The following is a 23,884-nucleotide window of genomic DNA, read 5'->3' on the forward strand; positions in this document are numbered from 1 at the left end:
GTACTCCTACAAGATGCCATCGACCTCTACAAGCTGCAGAGTTAAAGCACGAGCACATTTCTCACCTTCTTGTTTTCCCAAGGAGATGGGTGCGCTGGGCTCCGAGGGGTCGCTGACACCATGCCTGTTGATGGAGCGCACTCTGAAGAGGTACTGCTGACCCTTGATCAGGTCGAGCACGGGGAACCGCGGAGAGTTGACCTCCATCTCCAGACTGGCCATCTCCCAGCTGCTTTTCCCTGCCAGGGACTGATCCAATTCCAACATGAAACCCAACAAAATCCCACAAGATTCAAAAGCCCTATCTACATATATCTCAAGGACATTCTCATTATTCAGGCTCCTTTTAAATAGGCTGGAGGATTGTACCTGCCAAGACTGCCAAATACTCTTTAAAAGTCCCATCATTCATTCTGATTTTGTACGATTACACTTGTCTTTAGTCGACTGCAGATTGTATAGTTTGGGAGCAGGCCACTTAACGTGCAGAGAATATGAATACATTTCCAGATTCAGGAGGCAAAAACATATGAAAATGTTTAGCTATAGCTATAAGATATAGCGAAAAAGACAGATGGACATTAAAGGTAGGGTAGGTAATTCACTTCAGAAACACTTGTTGTTATATTCCATGGAATGCTCTTAACATCCCGATAGCAATGAATACATTAAATGCTTTGACAATAAATACTTAAAAACGTCATCTGTGGAAGCCGTGGCGCTGTAAAAAGCACGACCAATCATCTGAGCCGGCCCGGCTAAAGTAACTGGATGGCCTATCTGCCTGTCAGCCTTCCATCTCGTGCACAAACTTATCTCGTGCCCTCATTGGTCATGTGCGCGTTCGTGTGTGTTGGAGGAGGGGCTCTGAAGGGAAGGGGCAGATTTTTTTCAGCTGCGTACTTTCAAATTCCAGCGCACTCGAGCTGGTTTCTCCATTCTTACCTACCCTACCTTTAATACATTTGTATGGTATCTATAGTTCGCTTTTCAAGGTATAGGCTAAGATGTATGAAACAATTAATTGAAAAATCATAGAAAACCACAACCGTAAAAGGAAAAACACATGGCTAATTAAAATGTATTCTAATGACTACTATATTATTCATTACTAAAATAAACTGTGGACAACCAATGACTCATCTTGAGATATTTTCTTCATCTTTGTAAATGAATCCTTTTTGATAATGATGCTATATGGTGCTAACTTTCTGTATTTCATAATCTGCATTTACATTTCTTACATTACATTAACTTCTCCAACGCCCGGTTTGAGAAGGCAAACCCAACAAAGGAAAGCGTACGTTGAAGAAATCACTGACTATAAAGTGCTTGCTCAAGGGCGAAAGGGATATTTGAATGTTTCCTTCATTACATAGGCGGAAGTGAAGCAGCAGACTTCAGTAATTTCAGATGCCATTGACAGATTTGACAGTTTTATTACCCTACTTATAAAAATCCAATAAAAATATATTTCCTGTGGCAGTTTTTTGATTATTGGAGTTGGAAGCGGTTGAGTGTCTGGGTTGATATTGGAGAGCCGAAAGCCTTTATTGTTGTAAAAAAAAAGGAGGAAACGGTCAGACACTTTGATATATTGGAAGTAAAAATGAAATTGAAGTCGAGTTTTCTTTTATAGACATTGCTTTTAATGCATCATTTAAATACTGCACCATAACTTAAAACTAAAATAAGCTTTTTAATTTGTACTTTTATATGCTTTAAACCAAACCAGACAATTAGGCCTTATATCCGGTTGGTATATCAGCAGTTAGAAAGTAAAATCTCTTCAAGACAAGACATCCCAAACCTCAATGCGAGATCAACATCAAGGTCTGCTCACTTTTAATGAGTCCGCAAATTCCCACTTAAACTGACATCACATTAGTTGAAGTGTGTGTGTGTGTGTGTGTGTGTGTGTGTGTGTGTGTGTGTGTGTGTGTGTGTGTGTGTGTGTGTGCATGCATGCGTGTGTGCGTGTGTGTGTGTGTGTGTGTGTGTGTGTGTGTGTGTGTGCATGCATGCATGTGTGTGTGTGTGTGTGTGTGTGTGTGTGTGTGTGTGTGTGTGTGTGTGTGTGTGTGTGTGTGTGTGTGTGTGTGTGTGTGTGTGTGCGAGTCCTCCTCCTGCCTCTTTAATTAGTGCTGTGGTCAGGAGCCTGCAGTTCATTTGGCTCTGGCTCCAGCACCGGACTGCCCAGACCCAGCGAGCGACGAGAGGAACCGATGATGCAAGAAAATGGATCCTTGTGTTCGGCGGGTGTGTAGGTATTACTAATTACAATGGTGCTTAGTGTTTGAATACATTTATTCTCGTACAAGTGTTTCCGTGTAAGAGAGAGCATGTCTGTGTCTGATTGCATTAGCTTAGTGAATACTTACTTGTAGATGTGTGTGTGTGCGGTGTGTGTTTTCTTGATTTCTATACTAATGAAAAAGCTCCACAGTGAGGTCATTTTCCTCCTCATTGCGTCTATAAGGGGCAGCTGGGTTGTCTTTTCCTTTCATCCAGCATATTCGGAGTAACATTAGCATTCATTTTTAGATGGTTTCTGGCAAACTGACAGCACAGAAAGCAGGTAAAAAACAAAACAATGAGCTCAAAGACGCTAAAACACGTTGCAAGGCTGAAGGGAACAACAAAAAGGCGGTCAAAAATGTGTTGGTTTATCACTAAAAGCAACCTCTTTTGCACGAAAAACATCACATCGCTTTTTTTGCATGAAAATATCAATGACACAGGCTTAAAGAAAAAACACATTTCCCTCTTTCAAGGCAGCCATTGGTCTCAGTGAATTTAAATATGGAATAAGGATGAACATGGAGGGACCTAAAACATGCCTGGGATAACCAAGCATTACTTTTTAGCAGTAACTGGTATAAAACTGTCTTTGAACGTTGTTCAATCATTCATCTAATATGATTTCCTACAACATGAATAATGCATTACCTTGCCTTTGAGTTTTATTTTAAGAACTTTTCAGGCTTTTTTAGACCTGAAGAGAAAGTGAAGGAGCTTTTGTGATCTATCAAAACTTCATATCATTGATTCCCATCATCCCTTCCCCTCAATATTGCATCACTTTAATAACTGAGGAAAAAACGTCAAAAGAACTATTGCTGCACAAGTTGGCAAAGAGAAACGTCATGGAGTTCTGCAAGAAAGCACAAGGATCTGAGGTGTGTATGTGTGTGTGTGTGTGTGTGTGTGTGTGTGTGTGTGTGTGTGTGTGTGTGTGTGTGTGTGTGTGTGTGTGTGTGTGTGTGTGTGTGTGTGTGTGTGTGTGTGTGCGTGCGTGCGTGTGTGTAAAGAAGACTGACCCGCTCCACGTAGAAGGTGAGAGGTTCCCTGCCTCTGGGTTCAGGTTCGCTCCAGCTCAACACCACGTAGGTGTCGCTCACCTCGCAGGCGTGGACGTTCGTTGGAGGGAACGGAGCTTTGACCTCACCTGCAGAGCAAAGAGGGGAGGAGGAGGAGGAAAAAAGTTATAACAAGCTCAGTGAGAACGTCCAAAACATGCTTTGCCTGAGGAAATATAATGCTTTGTCTGATGGATTTGAGTCAGCCACACAATGAGAGTGATTTACCTTGCTGCCCCAAATTTCACCTCCATCCCTTATACACAACTATAATGGATAACATGGATAGAAAAGTGTTGAGTCAGCACACTTTTAATGTCTCTCCAAGTGACTCAAGGACAATAGAAGTGTTCAAATTTGGCTAAAAGCGTTCCAAATGTGTCTGACTGTCTCTCTGTGAGTCTAGTCTCTTTGTTAGATTCCCCTGAAGAGCTGCAGTGTGGATCAGAGAGCAAATGAGAGATGCTGATCTGGTATACGCTGTGTGTGTGTGTGTGTGTGTGTGTGTGTGTGTGTGTGTGTGTGTGTGTGTGTGTGTGTGTGTGTGTGTGTGTGTGTGTGTGTGTGCGTGTGTGTGTGTGTGTGTGTGTGTGTGTGTGTGTGTGTGTTCAATGGAGTAGCTTTGCATCAGGCCGTTGACATGAAACCGTGACTATGAAGTTAAAGTGCTGAAGTTTCATGTTAAGGGGAGGGCAGTTGTTTACGTTTACACTGTTTTGATTTGAATACAGAAGGACGATGATCATAAACATATGCAGCTACAGAAACCAAACCCAGAAGAGATTTAGGGTCAAGGAGAGGACATTGTTTATGATCTTTTTCTTCTCAAATCAAAGTTTAAAGTTGGTACTGTAACCTCATAATTGTGTGATTGAATACAGAACCAAAATAATGAAACAATTGTAATTTCAGTTTCAGATATGCTGTGAATGTAAATATCTTTTATTTGTATTTGTATACGGCAAGAGTAACCTAATAAAAAAAAGGGATATATTAGTATTATAAGTGTGTGTGAAGTTATGTGTATCGCAATAACCATGGAAGTTTGATGGACAAATACCACAAGTTTGATAGAATGTAACCTAATGCACACACGCTCTATTTACAGTAGAAGTGACTTTGTGACATTTACTTTCTGTCAGTCTGTTCAAACATCTCCCTCCTCCTCCTCCTCCTCCTCCTCTCCCTTTATCTCTGTCTGTGAGTTACACTACCAAGGTTACCAGTCCCTCTTCACAGCCTTCGCACCACCTTGAGCCATTGTGTGCATTCACAGAACACAACCAAGAACTGATAATTCTCTTCTGTGTATGGAAGCAATGCTCAACCAAACAGTCCATCTAGCCTGTTGTTAATGATATCATATAAAAATGCATTAAGTCACGAACAAGAGGCATCTTTCAGGCGTGGAGTCCAAAGATGCTGTTTAGAATAAAGCGTGATCAAAGGGGGCATCTTTTTATGACACAATTATACACGGTGAAATCAAATAAATGCCTTTCTCACCTTCCAATTCATCTTTTGTCACGGTGATCGTCCTCCCTCTGTCCACTTTGACCACTGAGAGATGGAGGGTGGCAGAAAGAGAGAGGTTGGGGAAAGAGGGAATAAAGAAGATGGTCACATCAGGGTAATGAAATGATATGAGAGCCCATGATAATACTATTAGTGGTACTGTTGGAGGAGCAGCCATTGGTACGAGAGCCAGAGAAGAGGAGAGAGAGAGAGAGGGACATGGAAGGGTGGAGAGCGGCTGGAGGCAAGTCAACCTTCTGCCTGTCCTTCATCGCGCTTAATGATCCGCAGCATCTGACCAGAGCACATCTGTCTCTCCACACACACACACACACACACACACACACACACACACACACACACACACACACACACACACACACACACACACACACACACACACACACACACACACACACACACACACACACACACACACACACACACACACACACACACACACACACACACACACACACACACACACACACACACACACACACACACACACACACACACACACACACACACACACACACACACACACACACACACACACACACACACACAGCCCTTCTTTTGATCGTTCTCATCCCCTGACTTCATAAAGTATTTAAAACCTAAATACCTTGAAAGTAATCTTTAAAAAAAACTAAATGTCCCATTCCAGGACGCAATTAAGAATCAATTGCTGCAGGAACCTTCAGGCTTTATGAAAGGAGACCCACATCTACACACATCTGTTTTCCTCTGATAGTGCCAATAGCTCTGCAGGTGTAACCACTGCAACAGAGGCAGATGAGGTGAACTAACAGCAGGGTGAGTCACTCACACATCGCTGATGCTCTTTGTAGTGGCAGATGCAACGGGGTGACATATTACAAACCTTGAATAAATGAGTGGGGCGGGGGGGAATAATGAATGTACATGCTTCAAAACAGGTCACCAGGGGTCATTGGATAGTTTGACGAGATGAAAGACATGTGAAGTGTGCTTTGACCTTCACGGTCACCAGATCTCGACCCAATTAATGTACGATGTTTAGAATGGAAAAACATTTCAGAGTGTTTGTCAAGGACCACCTTACATGTGATTCAGTTCAGAAAGCATGAAGTCATGTGGACTGACAGGTAACTCATTGATTGGAGAGTTTTGGCGATTGTTATTCTGCATCATCAGCGCTTCATGGACTCATGTGTAGAATCAAATCGTGGGGATTAACAGCAGGCCATGCTGCACCACATGTTCATTCATCTTCTCAGATGTGCCACGAATAAATCATTGAGTATGAGCATTAATAAAATAGACTGCCACTGTACCTTGCATGTGAATATGAACAGGTAGAAATGAGGCAAAAAAAGAGGTGCCTTTTAATGTCACGTTACAGTTGGGATATTTCCTGTTTATTTCACTCACTTTTTCCTTGTGACTTTTAAAGTACACAGTGTAGGTCACAGGATAAGCACGCCTCTGATTTTAATAGCTTTTCTGATTGAAAAGCGTACGTGGCTACTAGATGCTGTCGAATACATTTGTGGAGATTTCCTGATCAGCATATTGACTTAAGAGTGGTTCAGCTTTTAGATGGATGCTCAAATCCCATATTTACAATCACAAAATCCTGTGGTTGGTGTGTTCAACTCAGTGTGTTACCTGTGGTCCTGGTGTGTTGCAGCGGGTCTGCAGTGAGGACGGGCTCGGTGGCCTTGGAGGGGCGTCCTGCTCCAGCCTGGTTCACAGCACGAACTCTGAACTGGTACAGAGTTCCTTCCTTTAGCCCGGACACAGGGTAGTAGCACATTTTCTGAATATTTACATTGCAGCGCACCCACTCCCCTTCCCCGACAACACATCTGAAAGACGTAAGGGAGAGAAAAATATAGTAAGAAAGACATTTGAGTGAGAACTAAACAAATACTGTAACTAAATGTATGAACAACTTTGGGTGCAGTCTGAAAGGTGTAACATTATAAAAAACAATTATGAAGACAATTATGTTTTGCAACAACAAATTAACAACAACATATCTGAGTCAAAACCTTCTCACTTAGACCCTCGTTGTGACCAAAGAACATCACTTGAAAAATAATGGTCCTCAAAGCAAAATAAAAATGATTTTAAAAGTAAAATAAGGGCTCAGATACAGAGCCAACGACAAATTGTGGCCACTTGCAATAAACAAAGACTGAAAATAGTGCCATTTTCTAACCATAGCGTGGTTGCTAGGGAACTGGGAGGTATCTTACATTTTCCTCGGCTCAACCAAAAACATTCAAGAATTGTATTTTGTATACTGAAAAAGTGCCCAACCACAAAACACAAAAATATGAGTTCAATTGAACAGAAACGTGAAAATGCACACAGTAAATAACATTAGTTTCTCTTCATCAACAAACAGACACACTCAAAGACACACACTTACACACACATCAGTACAGGCGTGTACAGGACTATCCTGATTGATTGTTGTTGGTGATAAGTGCAGCATCTGTTCTCCCGCAGGAGTCTTTGACTCTGCTGTTGACATAGTGTCGAAGGCAGATAATTACTTTGTACATTATCCATCTCATGTGAACTGTGCCAAACAAATACAAACCGGCCTCCACTTCCGCCATCTTCATCTGCCCCTCTCTAATTTCCTCACCGGCAGCACGCAAAGCAAAGATAGTGTTACCGTATAGTCGAATTGTTGACTTGCAATACAGGAAATGGCTGATTCAATCTAAAATAAGACTTTCTTAAATGGAGAAAAAAATCAATGTGTGTTCAATCCAAAAGATGGGAATGGAAAATATAATCCAGTAGGAAAACTTTTCATCTATTCTCTCAATTTACCAAAGGACCTCTTTGTTTCTAACGAGGCACCAATACATCCATCCACCAGCTAAATAAATCGAATAGAGACTAATACCTCAATCCAATTTTCCATCTGTTTTGTCTTGTGTAAGCATAGTAAATATCTTTGCGTTTAAACTTATCATGAGTTGCTAATGATGATTATTATATTTTTAACTCTCCTTTTTTTCAATGTCTCTACTGATCCAAACCCTTGTCATTCTCCAGATGTTACAGAAGCTGTAAGTGGTTCAGATTTAAAGTCAGTATTCACCCTTGGAGACCACAAAAGGTGAATAACATACGTAATTGGAAAACTTCGCAACTAGCTCGATAATCAGATTGAAGTCCAAAAAACTTTCCCAGACAAATTCAGAGTTTCCAGTCCATCCTCACCTCTCCACATAGTAACCCTCCACAGATGAGGCTCCATCAGCACTGGGGGGCTGCCAGGTCAGGAAGACGTAGTCCTTGTTGACATCAGACACCTTGACGGCCAGAGGAGAGGCGGGGCCTCCCAGCACCGCCGCTGATGCATCTGCACGAGGAGGACAGACGGTAAGAGGAGAAAAACTGAGGAAGAGACTGTAGATATATTGCGGAAAGAAGATGAATATGAGTCCAAGGGGACAAAGAGAAAAGTTTGGCAAAGAGTCATGAGAATCTTGAAGGGAAAATGGAAGCAGAAGATGCAACAACAACAGCAGATGATGAGAGGAAAATGTCATTTTAGAAATATTTATATATAAGGTATTCTAGCTCATGGCTTCCATACATTATTTGAGAAGTGATGGCTAAGGCCGCAGGATGTATATCAACATACGTTACTCAATATATTTTAGGCAATCACAACCAGCGGCTGTGAAGAGACGGAGAGAAGGCAGAAAAATAAATGAGGAAATTCTGCTAAGCGGATTGAAGAAAAATGTCCTTGAGGCTGCAAATATTCTTTTTAACAAAAGACTCAAGACAACATCAAGCACATCTATTTCTTGTTTTACATTTGCATTGCCCTCCTTTCCTCTTTATTTCTCATTTGTTGTTTCTCTCCTGTACTGCCCTTTTTGTAATGCAAATATGACAGATGAATGAAGGAGAAAACCCACAAGCAGGAGCGATTGCTGATTCCCTAATTAGTAACCCTAGTTCTGGTAAAAAAAACATCCTTAAGAGAGGGATAGACCATTTTAAAGCAGCTTTGGAGGAATATTCACCTTGCATTAAAGTGTTTGCATACATCTGTATGGTTGGAAGAGAATATGTTCATCTTTGATGTATGTGACTGAGTTCAACAAGTTCATGAATAATTCAATGCACATTATACTCTGACTGCGGTGGTTAAGGTACAATACATACAAGAGTAAGCACTGGAATTATATTGAAAGATGCCAAGCTGCCTTGCAGAGCTGCCCAGACACATTTCAAATGTTTGATGAGTCAAGTGGGGGTCGTTTGCATGCGGGAAACAATGTTGGAGAGAAAATAGCAGTCTGTAAAGAATATATAGTTTCATTGAACAAAGTGAACAAGCCCTTTTCAGAGGAACAGCTTGATTGATTGAGCAATTTCCCCCCTATGAACATTTTCTGACAGGAAATGAAAGTAGCACCAATTTCTGTTTAGTACAAATGGTGTTTTGAGTTGGTTTCAGTCAAAACACAATTTATCCAGCTTGGAACAACAAATGACGACTCCATCCTACAAAAACAGTTCTTTTTGTACACAAGGGTCTGGAGGTCACTCAAAAGCTTCTGTCAGCATTTTCAGAATGAGACCATTGGAAAAGCAGCTTTGCAGGCTGTTTAGAAACACAGTATGAATGGTTTCTGATGTAATCTGGTGTGACAGCGATTTACAAGTCTGCCCAGAGCAAATATAAAAAGCATCTTAAAAAGGAGTTGCTTAACTTTTTGGGCTGTCTGTGATGACAAGACAACTTAACCCAATGTGTGTGTTTTACACTTTTTTTTTAAGCATGTATTTCAAAATCAACAACATGTCAGATATAACATTGTTTGTCATAACGCTATTAAATTACCTTTAAAAAGGCTGGGAGACATACACATTTTATAGAGCGCTATCTTTTCCCCATTGTTTCCAGTTTTGGTGCAAAGCTACGTCAAAGTATTGAGAGTATCGGTCTTCTTATTCAACTCTTTTCCAGAAAGAGGATAAGCATATTTCCCTGAATGTTGGACAAATGTTGTTTAATGTTTACCGAACCAGTTCTACTTTAACTTACTAGCCTTCTCCGCGACTTTTAGCCATGCCACAGTTTTCATTATAGCTGCAAAAAGCTATTCAGAGAGATTGTGTAGAGTTTTTTTATTTTAGGGCTTCAAGGTTGCACCTTTACTGTCACGATCCTTACCCCTTTATTGTCAAACACAGTAACTTGACACCAAAGCTACATCATTATTAAAGGACCAAAGAAAAAAGCAGTTACTATATAAAGCTGGTCCTCACCTACGATATAGACGAAAGCACTGTGTTCCTGGATTTCATCACAGGTCCTCAGTTGGATGGTGTAAACACCTTCAAGTTCCTTGTGTGCAGCCTTAAAAGTGATGGAGGCGTTGTCATCAGCTGTTTTAATGTCTACGGTGTTCGACGGATGCAGCTGTATGCCTAAGGAATGACAAACAATGAACTGAAGACCTTAGGCATGCATTTATATAGTCCAACATCTGGCTCATCTTTATACTCACCATCTCTAAACCATGTGGCATCCTGCAGGGAGGGCAGCAGAGCCGAGGTGAAGGCGCATTGCAGCGTGAAGCTCTCACCCTCTCTCACCCATGTTGGGGGGAAGGTGCTGCCGAACTGGGCTGCATTCTCATATTTCACTATTATATAGGGGTGGAAGAGAGGTGAAAAGCTGTAAAACTGGCAGACAAATCAGTAAGATAGAAGAAGAGTAAAAATGAGGGCTATGAAAGAAAAATGATAAGGAGCACTTTTCATCATTATACACACACTCGCTTTCCTCACTGGTGTTTGGCAGAGATAAATATTGATATCGAAAAGTGGCCCCACTCGGGTTAGAGCCTTATTGCAGCAACAAAAACACATATATTCCACACAGTAATCATTTTGTGTTGATGCACAGACTTCCTTAGGGCCACTACAAAGGAAAGAAAATTGAGGGATAAAGAGTGGAGGAGTCAGGAAGCAGAGGATGTGCAGCAGGTAGGAAGACTGCTGATTTCTGAAGATAAGAAATGAGAGCTCATTCCATCATCTCCAAAGCTCTGTCAAAAAAGCTCTGCTACGTATACCAGTTTATGCAGTTTTTCCTTTACTCTGCAAGTTCCACCTTCCTACTTTTCTCTCACTATAGGGGCATTGAGAGAACTCAACAAAGAGGATCATCTGATGCTGACTTGCACAGCCATAAAAGTCAAAGACCCACAGCTTTATTTAAGTGCAAAGAAACCAAGGACAGCCAGGGATCCATCCCCTGGAAGAAGACAGCAGAAAAAGAAGCTGAGACTTTTTTTCTGAAAGAGAACAATTCCTGACAAGTTATTCCTTCAGCTGCCATTCTCCTATCACTTGTCAAAGCACTGAAGCAATACAATCTGGAAGTGAGAGAAAGGTGTGCCATGAGGTCTTGTTTCAATGTCAGGGAAACATCTGAGAGACTGTGACAGGTTTCTTATGATGATCTTGTTCTGCTTAGAAGGCTATCAGAGGGATGTGTGTAGCTTCATCAAAAAGGCGCTGCTTGCATCTTTGTTTCCCATGATTCAAACCTTCCTTCAGCACAATGGTGATAACGATACATTTACCACAGTGGCGCTTTTGTTTATTGACTGATTGTTGTAGGAAAATATGATCTGTTCGAATGGTGATTAATCATGATTAATGAATTTTTAAGCTGTGATTAATCTGATTTAAAAAAAATGTAATCGTTTGACAGCCCTATTTTAAAGTAAAATGGACTATATTTTGTGTCAAATGTTTGCACTATATTTTTTACAACTTCTATCAATCATTTTATTATGGTCAAGTAAATATGGTAATTCGGGTTGAAACAAACTTTTTAAGAGAAGGAAATTATTGCAATAAAAGAAGAATGAAAGACATCATAGTCACCAATGAAATGACCTTGACTTCCTCCCTAAGAGATTTCACAACATATTATCATGCTTTTCTACTTTTTAATCTGATAGAAAACAGTCATAACTCACATTGCCACAAGAGGTCCTTTATAGGAAGAGAGTTTATTTAGGCTTGTGAACAAGTGACCAATGCTTTTGTTTTTCTGGTAATAAACTCTCTATTTTAGGCCGAATAACAGTATGAGCAGTCAGGAGCAGCTAGCCTGATCCGAGCATATGTGGCTGAAAATGTTATGATCCCCACACATGGTGGAGACTAATCTAGGCCGAATATAAGATGCTCCACAGCTTGGAGCAAAACATAATAAATCCCCTGCTGTGCCTGACATGAAATATACATGAATGTAATTTGTGTTCAATTGGAAGCAACTTTTTCCGCAACTATACTTTCATAGCATACACACCCACCCACATCAAAACAAAAGAAAAACTCCCACAACAAACAAACACAGTCAACTCGCTGCGCCCTTTCAAAGCATCCATATCTTTCTTTATGAGGTGCAGCACGGACAGCAGAGCAGAGTGTCGTGTCACAGTCTTCAAAGCTCACCCAGCACCCTCCCACCCACCCATCCTCGTTTCTTGTGGAGGGAACAACTTCAAAGGGTGGCAGAGAAAATGAAAGGGGACACTTTTCATTAGGTACTGGCTTGAAACTTACTGGGGGTCTTGGAACTCTCTGAACCAGCCACTGCTCCTTGATATGCTGAATCGCAGGTCGGCAGAGCGGCAGAGCAGGACGGGTTGGAGAAAGGCAGCCAGGGTCAGAGATTGTGACAGAAACAGAGACGTTTATAAAGTGAAAGAGAGAGACACAGCATGACAAACCTAACCTGGCAATGGCACATTCATGCAAGTCACATCGAATATTCCCTTTAACCTATTTTTAACAACCTGAAGTAAGAAAGTGAAATATAGATGAGAAGGAGAAGATTTGAAGAGCATCATTAAAGCTTTCACAATCGAATTGATCTACAACATTAGGGAACTTCACTGCATGCCAGGCGCTGAGCCCTTTTAAGACAGGTTGGGTCATTTAAAAAGGTTTGAGGAAAAATCATTATTGTGTATATTTCCCAACTCTAATGATGTAGATGTTTTCCTATACAGTATGTCACCACTACACCCACTGTCCTCATTATAATTCATAATGCAAGAGTTGTGCAATGATATCTGTTTTTCTCATCATTATGGTATGGTGTTGATTTTCATCCAAATAGGAAATGCATATAGAAAAACAAGAGTAATGAGGATGGGTTAAAAGTGAAAATAGTATTTGAATTAAAAGTTATTCCCCCCCCCCAAAAAAGAAAAAGAAAATCTGACTTGAGCAATGACAAGATTGAATGTATTAGGAGGCTCAGGCTGGAGATATGGATATGTGGTTAAAATGTGGCCCTGGCGGTGTCAGCACCCTGAAATGCTAATATTATAGCCTGACAAATATTGGTTTTCCAAGGCAGAAACAATATAATAATGCAATTTCAAATATTAAAAATCTAATAACAAAATATCAGCTGTTTCACATTTCAAACTTCAACCAATAGCATCAAACATTCCTGATAATAACCTTTGATTATGAGGTTAGACAGATGTTGCCAAGCTGTGTAATGAGCAGTATATTGTACAATATAAAAATAAACCTGTCAGTTTCTTGTTATATATCGACCGAATATATACTTACAATATTAATATATTTTTCCAATTGATCTGATGGGCTTTATAATGAGGCCTTGGCATGCAGTCAATGCCTCAGCAGCTGCAGTTGTTGAAGGCTAATAAAATAACACCATTTTATGTTTGCACAAATCACAATGAAGAGACGCGCCCACATTTTGTTTCCATAAAACATAATTTGTAAACTGTTTAGCTGAGGAGAAGAAAGAGACAGATTCTGACACATCTCCTTTCATTTTCACTTATTATAGGCAGTATTAAATATAAGGCATCTGGTGGGTGTGAAGTAATGCATTGCATCATATATAAATGCTATTGTCATCACCATCTGACTCACATAAAGCTTTTATTGTTATGCACAATATAAAAATCAAGCAGGTATTTCATACACATACTTTGGTGGAACGAGGCCATCTGCTATCTTGAAAAGACTATATTCAATATGTCTGCAGAAGGAAAAACGTAACATTTCTTTCTTGTGTTATAGTAGCCTACTACATGGCAAGTGTTTTTCCACCACAAATGAAAATATGCTCACAGATAGAGACCACAACCAAGTCCTTAACATTTAATAAGAATTGTTACCATCAAATCAGAGAAACAGGGCTCAACGAAGTTTAGACTAAAGCATTAAAATCAATAATGGAGGTTAATTTCAGATCAGTTGTAGACTTGACTTATATTAAGGGGTCTTTGACATTGTCTCATGATGATTGTAATCCTATGTTACTCTCCTCATGTAATGTTTGTAGGATTCTCCTTATTTTTGTCTTTTACCAGAAAAGGTTTAAACTTGATCATTATCATAAATCCATTAGGCTACTTAATTTGTTCCCCTTCATTTGTACTATCATTTAGCCTCATAGCCATGGATGTATTAAGCTCATAGCCCCTTCAAAACATTAAGATCGTCCGCCATCTTTAAAAACAGAAGGTTGCGTTTAGTTGCCTAGCAACAGCTTAACCACCTGCCAAACTAGGGGCCGTGGCTTCGGAACACAAGCGTGATGCTAAGGCTAGTTTACTAATAGCGGCTCGTTAAAACATGTTAGCTAGCTAGCTAACTTCCAAAATCTGATACCAATATAGCTGCCTTTCTCCTCGAAGGTCAAAGTCTACACTTACAGAAGTTGACGCAAATATGGGAACATTCCGGCCCAAGTGGAGTGCTAATTAATGGAATCAGTGGACATGCTGCCCAATGAAGCTAACGCATCAGCGGCTACTAAAGTTGATGTCGGAAAGGTACTGCTACCTTTCCATAGGCCCGCCCAGACTGCAGCATGGATATGTATGTTATACTTACAGCATCCATCGGATTGTTTATTCAGAACTTTTAAGTCCTCACTTGAAGTATTGGACAATGTCTGGGTGGAATAAAAGCCACTTTCAAGACACATTCTGCATTTGTTTCTGCAGTTTTGATACAACATCCAGGAGCGCCAGAAACAGCTGATGGCCTGTGAGAGACCTTACCTGCAAGATCAGAAAACTCCTGACATCCTGAGACGCTTCAACTCCAACACTGGCTGACTTCAACTAATGGTGAGTGAGCTGTTTTCATGTATTTGTTAAAACTGGCATTGGTTGTAACATTGCGCAGAGTAAGCAGAATCCCTCTGATTTCGGTCAGCATGTTATCCTCAGTGGTGTTGCATTTTGGATGACAGAGTGAGCAGCTCCACTGTGAGAGGACGTGTGTTTTGCTCTCTGATCTGTGTTGCTGCTGGGCTGTGTTCCGTCATTTGGTTTGTAGCTTGGTGAGAGCTCTTGATCATCTTGCTGTTTGGTTATTCCTTCATGTTCAACAGTCTCTAAGCTTTTCTGTAAACCTTGTGGACCTGCTTTTATCCTGTCACTGTTTGTTTAAATCATATTTAATGCAATGATAAGGTTGTGTGACGCTTGACATTAAGTAAAGTGAGATCAACTATAACATGTTTGAAATATGTTTGGTTTGATATTTGTGGATAGGATACTATTATGTATAGATCTATACTTCCATGCAAGTTGCACTATATTATGTTATTCATGTTATTTTGTTCTTAAACAATGACCATTATTTATTTATAGAATAAGACTGATAGTCAGCCCAAAAGTTACATATCATTCTACAGTTAGATCCTTAGAGTTGTTTATTTAATCCAGTTTTTTTTCATCAACATTTTATCTGATTAGGTAACACTTTAATGAATAGAAAAACAATATTGCAAATGCAACATAATTCAATAATTTTGTGTTTTCTGTATTATGCATGATTGTTTATCATACCTATACAACAAAGACACTATTGGGCTTATTATCATTTTATTTATCTTTGTTAAAGTTACTTATACTGCCTAGTGCATGTTTTTCAGTCAATGGTGTGTGTGTGTGCACCAAGTATTGAACACCTTCATTGTGTAAATCCTGCTGTATTAATTACCTTGGGAGCTATAATAGGCGCTTTCACACCGGAGTACGTTTCCCAGGAATAGTTCCGATAGTTCCTGGGATTTTGCGTTCACACCAAAAAGATCTGGAAGTAGAACTTTTTTTTTGCAAACTTTTTCACCCCTTTTTAGTCCCTGCTAGAGAGCAGGGACTTTCCTGGGGAGAAAAAGGTTCCAATTTCTGATTGGAAGAAAAGTTTTTGTGAAGCCGCCATTTTATTTGCTCGCATTAGCATTATTACCATTAACATTAGCCCAGCGCACAAACAGAGAGAGACTAACTTATGGCAACACAAAAGAAAACATGGGAGCGGTGGAGTGATGAGGAGTTGTCGGCGCTTCGTGCGTTGAAGCTTCCCATTCACTTTGAATGGGGTGACGTCACGCTTTGCCGAACTGCATTGTTGTTCCGTCGCGGCGCTTTGCCTCCATTGCTCGCTTCGAAAGTTGAGAAAAGTCCAACTTTTCAAGCTTCGATGGAAGCGTCAGCCAATCAAATCATATGCCAGTACAAGTGCTAGCCAATCAAACCGTTTGCTTGTGTCTCCGGGGCGGGAGATTGATGTGATTGGTTGTTGGTCGAGCTTCAGACATGCCCACCGTCCAGCTTCAACGCAAGCTGCCGTGTGGACGCTGCGTTACTCGGAAGGCTTCAGTAGAAGCCAGTCCCCAACTCCGGGGACTTCCGGTTGGGAGTATACGCCGTGAAGTTGTTTGCGGCCTTTCAGTGAACCCAAAGCAGAAGAAGACGAAGAAGAAGAAGAAGAAGAAGAAGAAGAAGAAGAAGAAGAAGAAGAAGAAGAAGAAGAAGTGACGTCAGCAGCTCCCTCAGGGACTTATTCAGGTGTGACTGCGATTTTAATACTGTAGATAGTTCCAGGAAATAAAAGGAGGAAAAGTTCCGGGAACTATTCCTGGGAAAAGTGCTTGGTGTGAAAGCGCCTTTTGATTTTTAAGCTTCTTTGATGATTTATTCAACTGATATCCCCTCTCAGTGTATCAGTGACCCATAACCATTGTATAGCCTGTCTGGATAACTCTTGTATCCCTATCTTTGTACCAGCCAAAAGGGTTTTCCAGCAGGTTGGAGCTGATATGAAATCTGAAACTACTCACAGTTCACAACAAGTGTTCCAAATGTCATCGCTTCCCCCAGGGGACTCTTGGCCACCACTTTATACTTTCCAGCATCATCAGGAGAGCACCTAAGGATTTAGACATTTATGTAACAGCAAAAACTGCAATAAAAGTGTATCTGCGGTGTTACAAATCTGTGCTTGTGGTATACTTAACTCTGTTTTGATGGCGGTTAAATGAATCCCGCAAAGACAACATAAAGAACAAAGGATGCAGTGCCTTAAGACCAAATCACAAACTAATTGACTATCTTCATTCTTTGAAATCAGGTTATGGAGCAGCCTTACACCAGCATTCAATTCTCAGTTTGACAGCCACGTTTTATCTCATAACAGCACCATTAACTAACCTTACCCATACGTTTCTTGAATTATTCATTTAATCTTAAATTAATTATTTGGAGAGGTCACGCAAGCCACACATGCCTCGTCTTACTCACCCATGCTTCATACTCATTCTACAGCTTTCTGGACAGACATTTTCCTCCTTAATTAGCGATTTGAGGCAGTGACCTACCTTCTGATCTCCAGTGAGTTTACACCAAATTTTTGCTGAAGACTGTAGTTCCATGGTTGGTCAGACATCCTCAGTGGCCAACCATCCTTAAACCTGAGGTAGGAAGTTAGAAATAGCTAAGAGAGTGTATTATTTTTGAATATCAAAGGAGTAGTTAACAATGGGCTTTAAGATTTTTTGTTTCTGATCTTACCAAATGATTAGTTATGGACATCTTTCACTAATCAAATGTGAGTTTGCTGAGTTTATGGCTGAAGTCGAATAGTCCATTTAGCTTATACCTTCCTAACGGAGTGAAATTACCCGGAAGTACGTCAGTGGCAGCCATGAAAAGTGCCGTTCGAATTCTCTAGATGATAGGAAAGGAGGTTTCAAACTTCCACTATAACCTCCTTTAACTTAGGAACCACTGGACCTCCCTCACCGAAAGGAAAGGAAAGGAGAAAATGCTGCCCCACAATGCTTTGCAGCCGCAGCATTTGCCGTCACACAACATTCGGCCGTTCACGGAAACAACCGAGAAATTATATCATGAAAGTTACGGTGCTTATTATGCTTTTTAAAACGAATGTGGTAACTTACCAAAGTGCTTTGTTTTGAACGTTCATCAGTATTATAATCAAAAAGAGAAATATGAACGTTAGATTTGACTGAAATAATCAAATAAAGTCAACATTTCACTGAGCTGTGTGGGGGTTGTTCAACTTTTAAAAGATGTTTGAATGGTGATATACACAGTGATAGATGTTAAGGACTAACATTTATAATAAATACATTTGTATTGATTTTAAGATCTTTTCATACGTATAGGGATCATTTGTATTAATGTAGACCGGAGGGAGAGGGTGACGAGCAAAAGTTTCACTTTCCTTTTTTATTTCAATTCCAACTTTGGTCATGAAGAATATGTTTCTCTGTTGTCCACGTTCATAAAGCATAAAACAACAGCATCAGAGCACGGTGCAGAGTCTCTAGATGAATCCCTCGTTCTTATTAAACATCCATGTTGTAGTCCGTTGTATAGAACACTGTTGGTTCCATAGTTTCCCCACAGCAGCAGACGCACATTTATGATGTCCGTTGGCGCATCCTAAACACGTCGGATAGTGAAAGTGCAGTCGGATTCTCTAAAGTACCGCAGTCTCTTCTCCTAAGTCCATTTGAATTCTCCTATCCACTATCCCTTAACCCCGTGACGTTTCACTCAGAGGTCAAGGAATAGACGATAGGGATAGACGTTAGGAGCTGATTTTTGGACTATTCGACTGCAACCTATAACAGCCAGAGGGGCCCTTTGATCTCTAATTCTGTCTTGTGCGGGGCAGCTCATTGGGCTTGATAGGTCCCATATGGGATGGTTAAGCCCACAAGCATCAGGTTATCTACATTTCAGCTTAGATTCATGAATACTTGGCAGGCACGCTCAGTCTATTCATCAACTAGTCTCACAGCAGCTCGAGTATCAAGTTCGACAGTTTGGCTCGTTGCCTGAATTAACACAGGTGATTTCATATTAATGCAGAGGGCGATATTCAGGGTTCAGAATTGTAGTGTCATGACTTTGAATTATGCAAGCAACTCATCGACTTTGAGTTTGACACTTTATATTGTTAACTTGCAGGTGTTTAACCTAAGCTTTTCCATCGATAGTCAAAAACCCAAATATATTACATTTGCAATGATATCAAGCAACACCAAATGGTTACAATGAAGAAGTGAGGAATTACTGGTTATCTATTGAATTAGTTGTAATTATTTTTTAGTTGATTTACTGATCTAATACAGAGTATTAAGAAGTCCTATACATCTTTTATAGTTGTTCCCTGAAAGCTATTACTTTCAGCCTTTTTTCTGCTCTAACCGTATCTAACCAAGCGTGAAACTAAATGATAATGACTCCAGTTTGCATTACGACCCAAGCAGTAGCCTTTAATATAAACTGCTGGAAAAGGAAATCACCATAGGCCAATAGAGGCCAACATAATATAGTCCAGTACAGAAGCAGAGACAGAAGTTCTTACCAGGTGACCTTTGGGGGCGGGCAGCCCTGGACGATACAGGACAGGGTGACGGTCATGCCCTCCCACACTGTGTGGGCCCTCAGGGGGACCGCAAAGTCTGGGGCCCTCTGACTCAGACGCTCCAGGTACCTCAAGTGGGCAGACGCCTTGTTTTGTGCCTGGAGCCCAGATAGATACAAATAAATAGAAGATTTTGCAGAAGAGAGAAACATAATGTGCTGCTACTCTAAAGTAAACTTTCTTTTCCAAAGCCAGCATTCAAATGCCTAGCAACTTATTAAAATGGACTGAGAAAAACACTAACATAAAAAGTAACTTTTTGCATAATGTGAAGCTGGAGAAAAACCAACTCGTAAACAAGAAGTGAAAATTGTATATATTTACCAACCAACCACTAAACAAATATTATATTGTTTATCTGTGATACATCAAAGTTGAATAAACTAGGTCACTACTAGATTTAACCACTCTCCACTCTGTAGCCTGTCTTAAAGAAATGGAGACTGTTTGTTTGTTCATAGGCAAAGTCTAAATACATATTCCTCTTTAGTAATAGGAAATGAAACCTGAACCATGTTCATTTAAGCGTATTTTTTCTCATTAGTTTACAACACATTTTAGATCACGTGTGACAAATCCGACTCAAGAATCCGACTGAACCGATGTTAATAAACTCAGCTAATACTCTTCTCCACTGCAGTGAAACCAAACAATGCTTATTAATTGAGCAGGTTTAATAAGATGATGAATAGGTAATATTGTGTTGACAAAGCAGTCCTTGTTACAGGTTATTCCTGAGACCAACACTCAACTTTTACCTGCTTGCGAAGTGCCATGGTGTCAACGCGTTTGCGTAACACTCGCTGGTTCCTGATCACATCCAGCTCCACCTTCTCAGCCTCGTTCCCAAACATGGTCCACTCATCTCTCCGATACCCCTTATTAGCAGCCAGAGTTTCCTTCAGGAATTCCCTGGTGGAACATGGGACAATATATACTCAGGGCTATTTCTTTTCTGTTCAGTGCAAGCAGAACTCATAGATTGTTCCAGACTTGATGCTAACACAACAAAGTTCAAACTACAAATTCAGTTTGGTGGACATTTTTATTTTCAGGTGCACAACATGTTACACCAAATCTTGATGTGAAGTAATTAGCTTCAGTTGAAAATAAGGCTGTCCAAATCATTCAGACCTCCATTCGACGAGGTGACAAGAGTGGAGACAGCAATTCAGACAAATTATTCAACAAGGTTTAAAAGAACCTGGATCGACCTCTGAGAAAAACAAAAACAGCAATTTAACATTGATTTATTTTGTTATGGAAACCTTTTTTCCCCATCTCAGTCCATTTGCAGACAAATGCTAGTTTTATGATATTTGGCAGTCTGTATTAGAAGGCTCAGTGATGAGGAGGGGGGTTGTTTGCTGCTCCATTTAAGCCTACGTGTCATTTCACATGAGCACCATCCTCACACACGTCTCAAAGTTGGAAAGTTAGAGTGGAATATGAAGCCCTGCTGCCACTGCTGATTCGCATCACTGTGAAGAGGCGTGCGGCTGGTACTCTAAAAGCGATGTGTGCCTCTCCAGGATTCCCTCAGGTGTGGACAGTTAACATTTCTGCTGTGTCGCCACATGTGTCACATCCTTGACATTCTCTTTCATCAAGTTGGTGACATGATGATAGTCTATTCACGCAGTAGAAACTAAGGTAGTCATTCTTTGCAATGATAGCAAGGTGATATATTAAGTAGGGCATTTGTCATAACTCTGGACTGTGGTTTAAGGCGTGATTTTGATTGACGTCTTAGTTATATTGGGATTGTTAGGCAACACAGCTCTACTGCTGTTGAAGCTGTGCTCTGAGCTGAATTGGAAGGCTGTCAAACAAAAGCAGAAGGCCCTCTGGTAGTCTATAATATACAGTGTATGTGTGTTGTATGTTGTAGCTGTGAATATATATCCACATGTACATGGCATCGCACATTCTCTGGTGTACACACGCAACAGTTTATGCATGAAGTGTATGCGCACTCAACACACACAATTATGAATTTGGTCTGCCTTTTTAAATGCAGCATTTTAATACTCCTTGCTCTCTCTTTGCCTGAGGGGTGCGTATCCCAAAGCATCTTTTGGTTCACATTCCCCAGGGCTTAATTATTCGAACATATACTTCACACACACGTTGCCACAACAAACGGAGAGAGAGAATCTTAAATATTCACACACTCTGAGCTTCGAGGGCCACTAGAGCATGAATGGCCCTACAAATGCTTGCAGTAATTCAACGGTGCACAAAGGGCATTAATATATATGCAAATGAATATGTGCATGCATGCTTAGATGCATATGCAGACAAGTGCTAGCCCACACACACTCACACTCTCGGGGGGCTCAGAAACATGATTTTGACTTTTTCTGCCATGGGCTCATTTAGTAAAGTGTGTGCCTGTCAGTATTTGTAATCTCTGTGGGCTCAGAGATTTTAAGCCTTGGGGGAATGAACTGCTGGAACACATCAAGTCAGTGGGTATGAGCGGGTTTTACGGTTTAATTATTGCTCCAAATGGACATTTTAATATTGCGTATTGGTGCGAACAACAGCAAAAAAATCTCCTGCCAAGACAAAATAGCCACGCATGAGTCAGCTGCTTAATTGACACGTTACCCCCTTACCTCAAGGAGATGATAGAAGAGAAACCATTATGTGAGTCGTATAGTAACGTGCGATAGGAGCCCCACTTGCCAGCACAGAAAGATCTAACGCATTCATTTCCACACAAATCAAAACAAAATGTCCTGCTCCGCCATCTTCCAGCACTCAGGCCTTTCCAGTGTGCCAATCCGCGGGAGCTTCTTCCTTCCGTCTTTCCGCTCTTATCCTGGGAGGAGTCAATCATGTCGAGCAATACTACATCTCCAGCCTCCGGTCTAAAAAATCCATCCACACAATGTTCGTCTCTGAGTGGGATAAGATTTGTGAAGAATTGATGGAGAAATTGCACTTCAGAGGTAATCGTCCTTGCTATAGTTAAAGAGGTAGTTGACATATCTGAAGGTGACACAAGTGGAATGATGAGATGGAGGGTTGTGGTGTTAGCATGGAAGATGGAATAAGATGCAGACTTGGCAGGTCCACTTCGCCACAGCTGAGGCTCATCACTGTCAGATGTGTTTTTGTCTTTCAAGACGATTGCTCCCTCAATAACTTCCTGCCTTCTCCCTCCTTGGCAACTTCTTCTCCTTTAATACATTGTGACCTCTGTCTGGCCCTGTATTTACTCTTGCCAGCTAAAGCATCGTTTTAAGGCTTCAAGAAAAATATATCTCTTTTTTTTTGGCGTAGATGACAGTCTACATCAGAGATGTCAAATCTCTTTTGAGAGTTGAATCTATTTCCGAACGGATTAGAGAACAGGAAAGAGGCTAACATTATGCCCCCAAATGTCAAGGTGCTGCTGAGTCCCAACACAGATGGACTACGTAACCCAGACAGGACAAGGTGCTCCGAGGAAAAGGATTTTGGTAAATCAAATCGTGTCACAGGAGGTACAAATCCCCTCATTTCCTGTTCTCAGTGACCTAAACCTCACTTTTCTGGGACTTATTTTTAGATATATGAAATCCCCCCCCATGACAACTGAGCGGTAATCCTGTCCTCACAACATGATCATAAGAAACCCTAAAAAATTAAAGATGGCTAATACGAGTTGTCAACAAAATCCTCTCAGATTCTGGTTCACCAGTAAGTTAAAGACTTTCTGTAGTTGGCAGCCAATTAAATCCAGCTACGAGCCACATGCAGATTGGGTTGGTTCCTTTTTCAGCTGGCCTGTTACCTCTGTGGGTAATAACATCTGATTTATATTTCCAATATTATATTATTTATTATTATTTAGAGAGTCCAATAGAGTTGACTGTTTTAGCAATTTAATCCTGGGGCTGCATCTTACATATATGTCATTAGTGAACTACTTTCTTGATACTTTTTTTATACAATTGGTCTGTTAACATTTTTTTTTAAAGTAAAACTACAGTCCATAATGTCTTCAAACTACCTATTCATTCTCTGGCCAACACAAACAAAAACAAAGATATTCTATTTGTCCATGTATAATCATTTTTTATCTAATTGGATGTGTGGCTCTTTTCTCTTTTCCATTAAAGAAAATACAAAAGCTCCTTCAGTGGGACACAATGGTTATGGCTCATCCGCTTCAAGACCCCCGTGAGACAGCTGAGACGTCCCCAGCTGGCCTTTTA

The 23,884-nt window shown here is 40.6% G+C and overlaps 1 protein-coding gene and 1 long non-coding RNA gene across 3 annotated transcripts in view; one reads left to right on the forward strand and one right to left on the reverse strand.

Annotated features, from left to right (window-relative positions):
* Window positions 1–23,884, reverse strand: part of myom3 (myomesin 3) — a 57,811-nt gene that overhangs the window by 25,760 nt on the left and 8,167 nt on the right. Inside the window, exons 4-15 of one of the 2 annotated variants that reach the window (XM_079691279.1) lie at window positions 20,435–20,588; window positions 19,617–19,774; window positions 17,596–17,688; window positions 17,059–17,147; window positions 12,495–12,539; window positions 10,418–10,555; window positions 10,176–10,337; window positions 8,106–8,247; window positions 6,528–6,727; window positions 4,866–4,919; window positions 3,321–3,448; window positions 66–249 (exon numbers count right to left, since the gene is read on the reverse strand). In XM_079691279.1, coding sequence (XP_079547405.1) covers window positions 66–249; window positions 3,321–3,448; window positions 4,866–4,919; window positions 6,528–6,727; window positions 8,106–8,247; window positions 10,176–10,337; window positions 10,418–10,555; window positions 12,495–12,539; window positions 17,059–17,147; window positions 17,596–17,688; window positions 19,617–19,774; window positions 20,435–20,588 — 1,547 coding nt within the window. Of the gene's footprint in view, window positions 1–65; window positions 250–3,320; window positions 3,449–4,865; window positions 4,920–6,527; window positions 6,728–8,105; window positions 8,248–10,175; window positions 10,338–10,417; window positions 10,556–12,494; window positions 12,540–14,986; window positions 16,973–17,058; window positions 17,148–17,595; window positions 17,689–19,616; window positions 19,775–20,434; window positions 20,589–23,884 lie in introns of those variants that run through there. The other variant, XM_079691280.1, reaches the window with a different exon arrangement.
* LOC307045563 lies at window positions 14,165–17,589 on the forward strand. Its single transcript, XR_013809951.1, has 3 exons — window positions 14,165–14,801; window positions 14,930–15,055; window positions 17,006–17,589. It is a non-coding gene; the product is annotated as an uncharacterized lncRNA (long non-coding RNA).

Source organism: Notothenia rossii, assembly GCF_949606895.1.
Source record: "Notothenia rossii genome assembly, chromosome: 7".
Classification (NCBI taxonomy): Eukaryota; Metazoa; Chordata; class Actinopteri; order Perciformes; family Nototheniidae; genus Notothenia; species Notothenia rossii.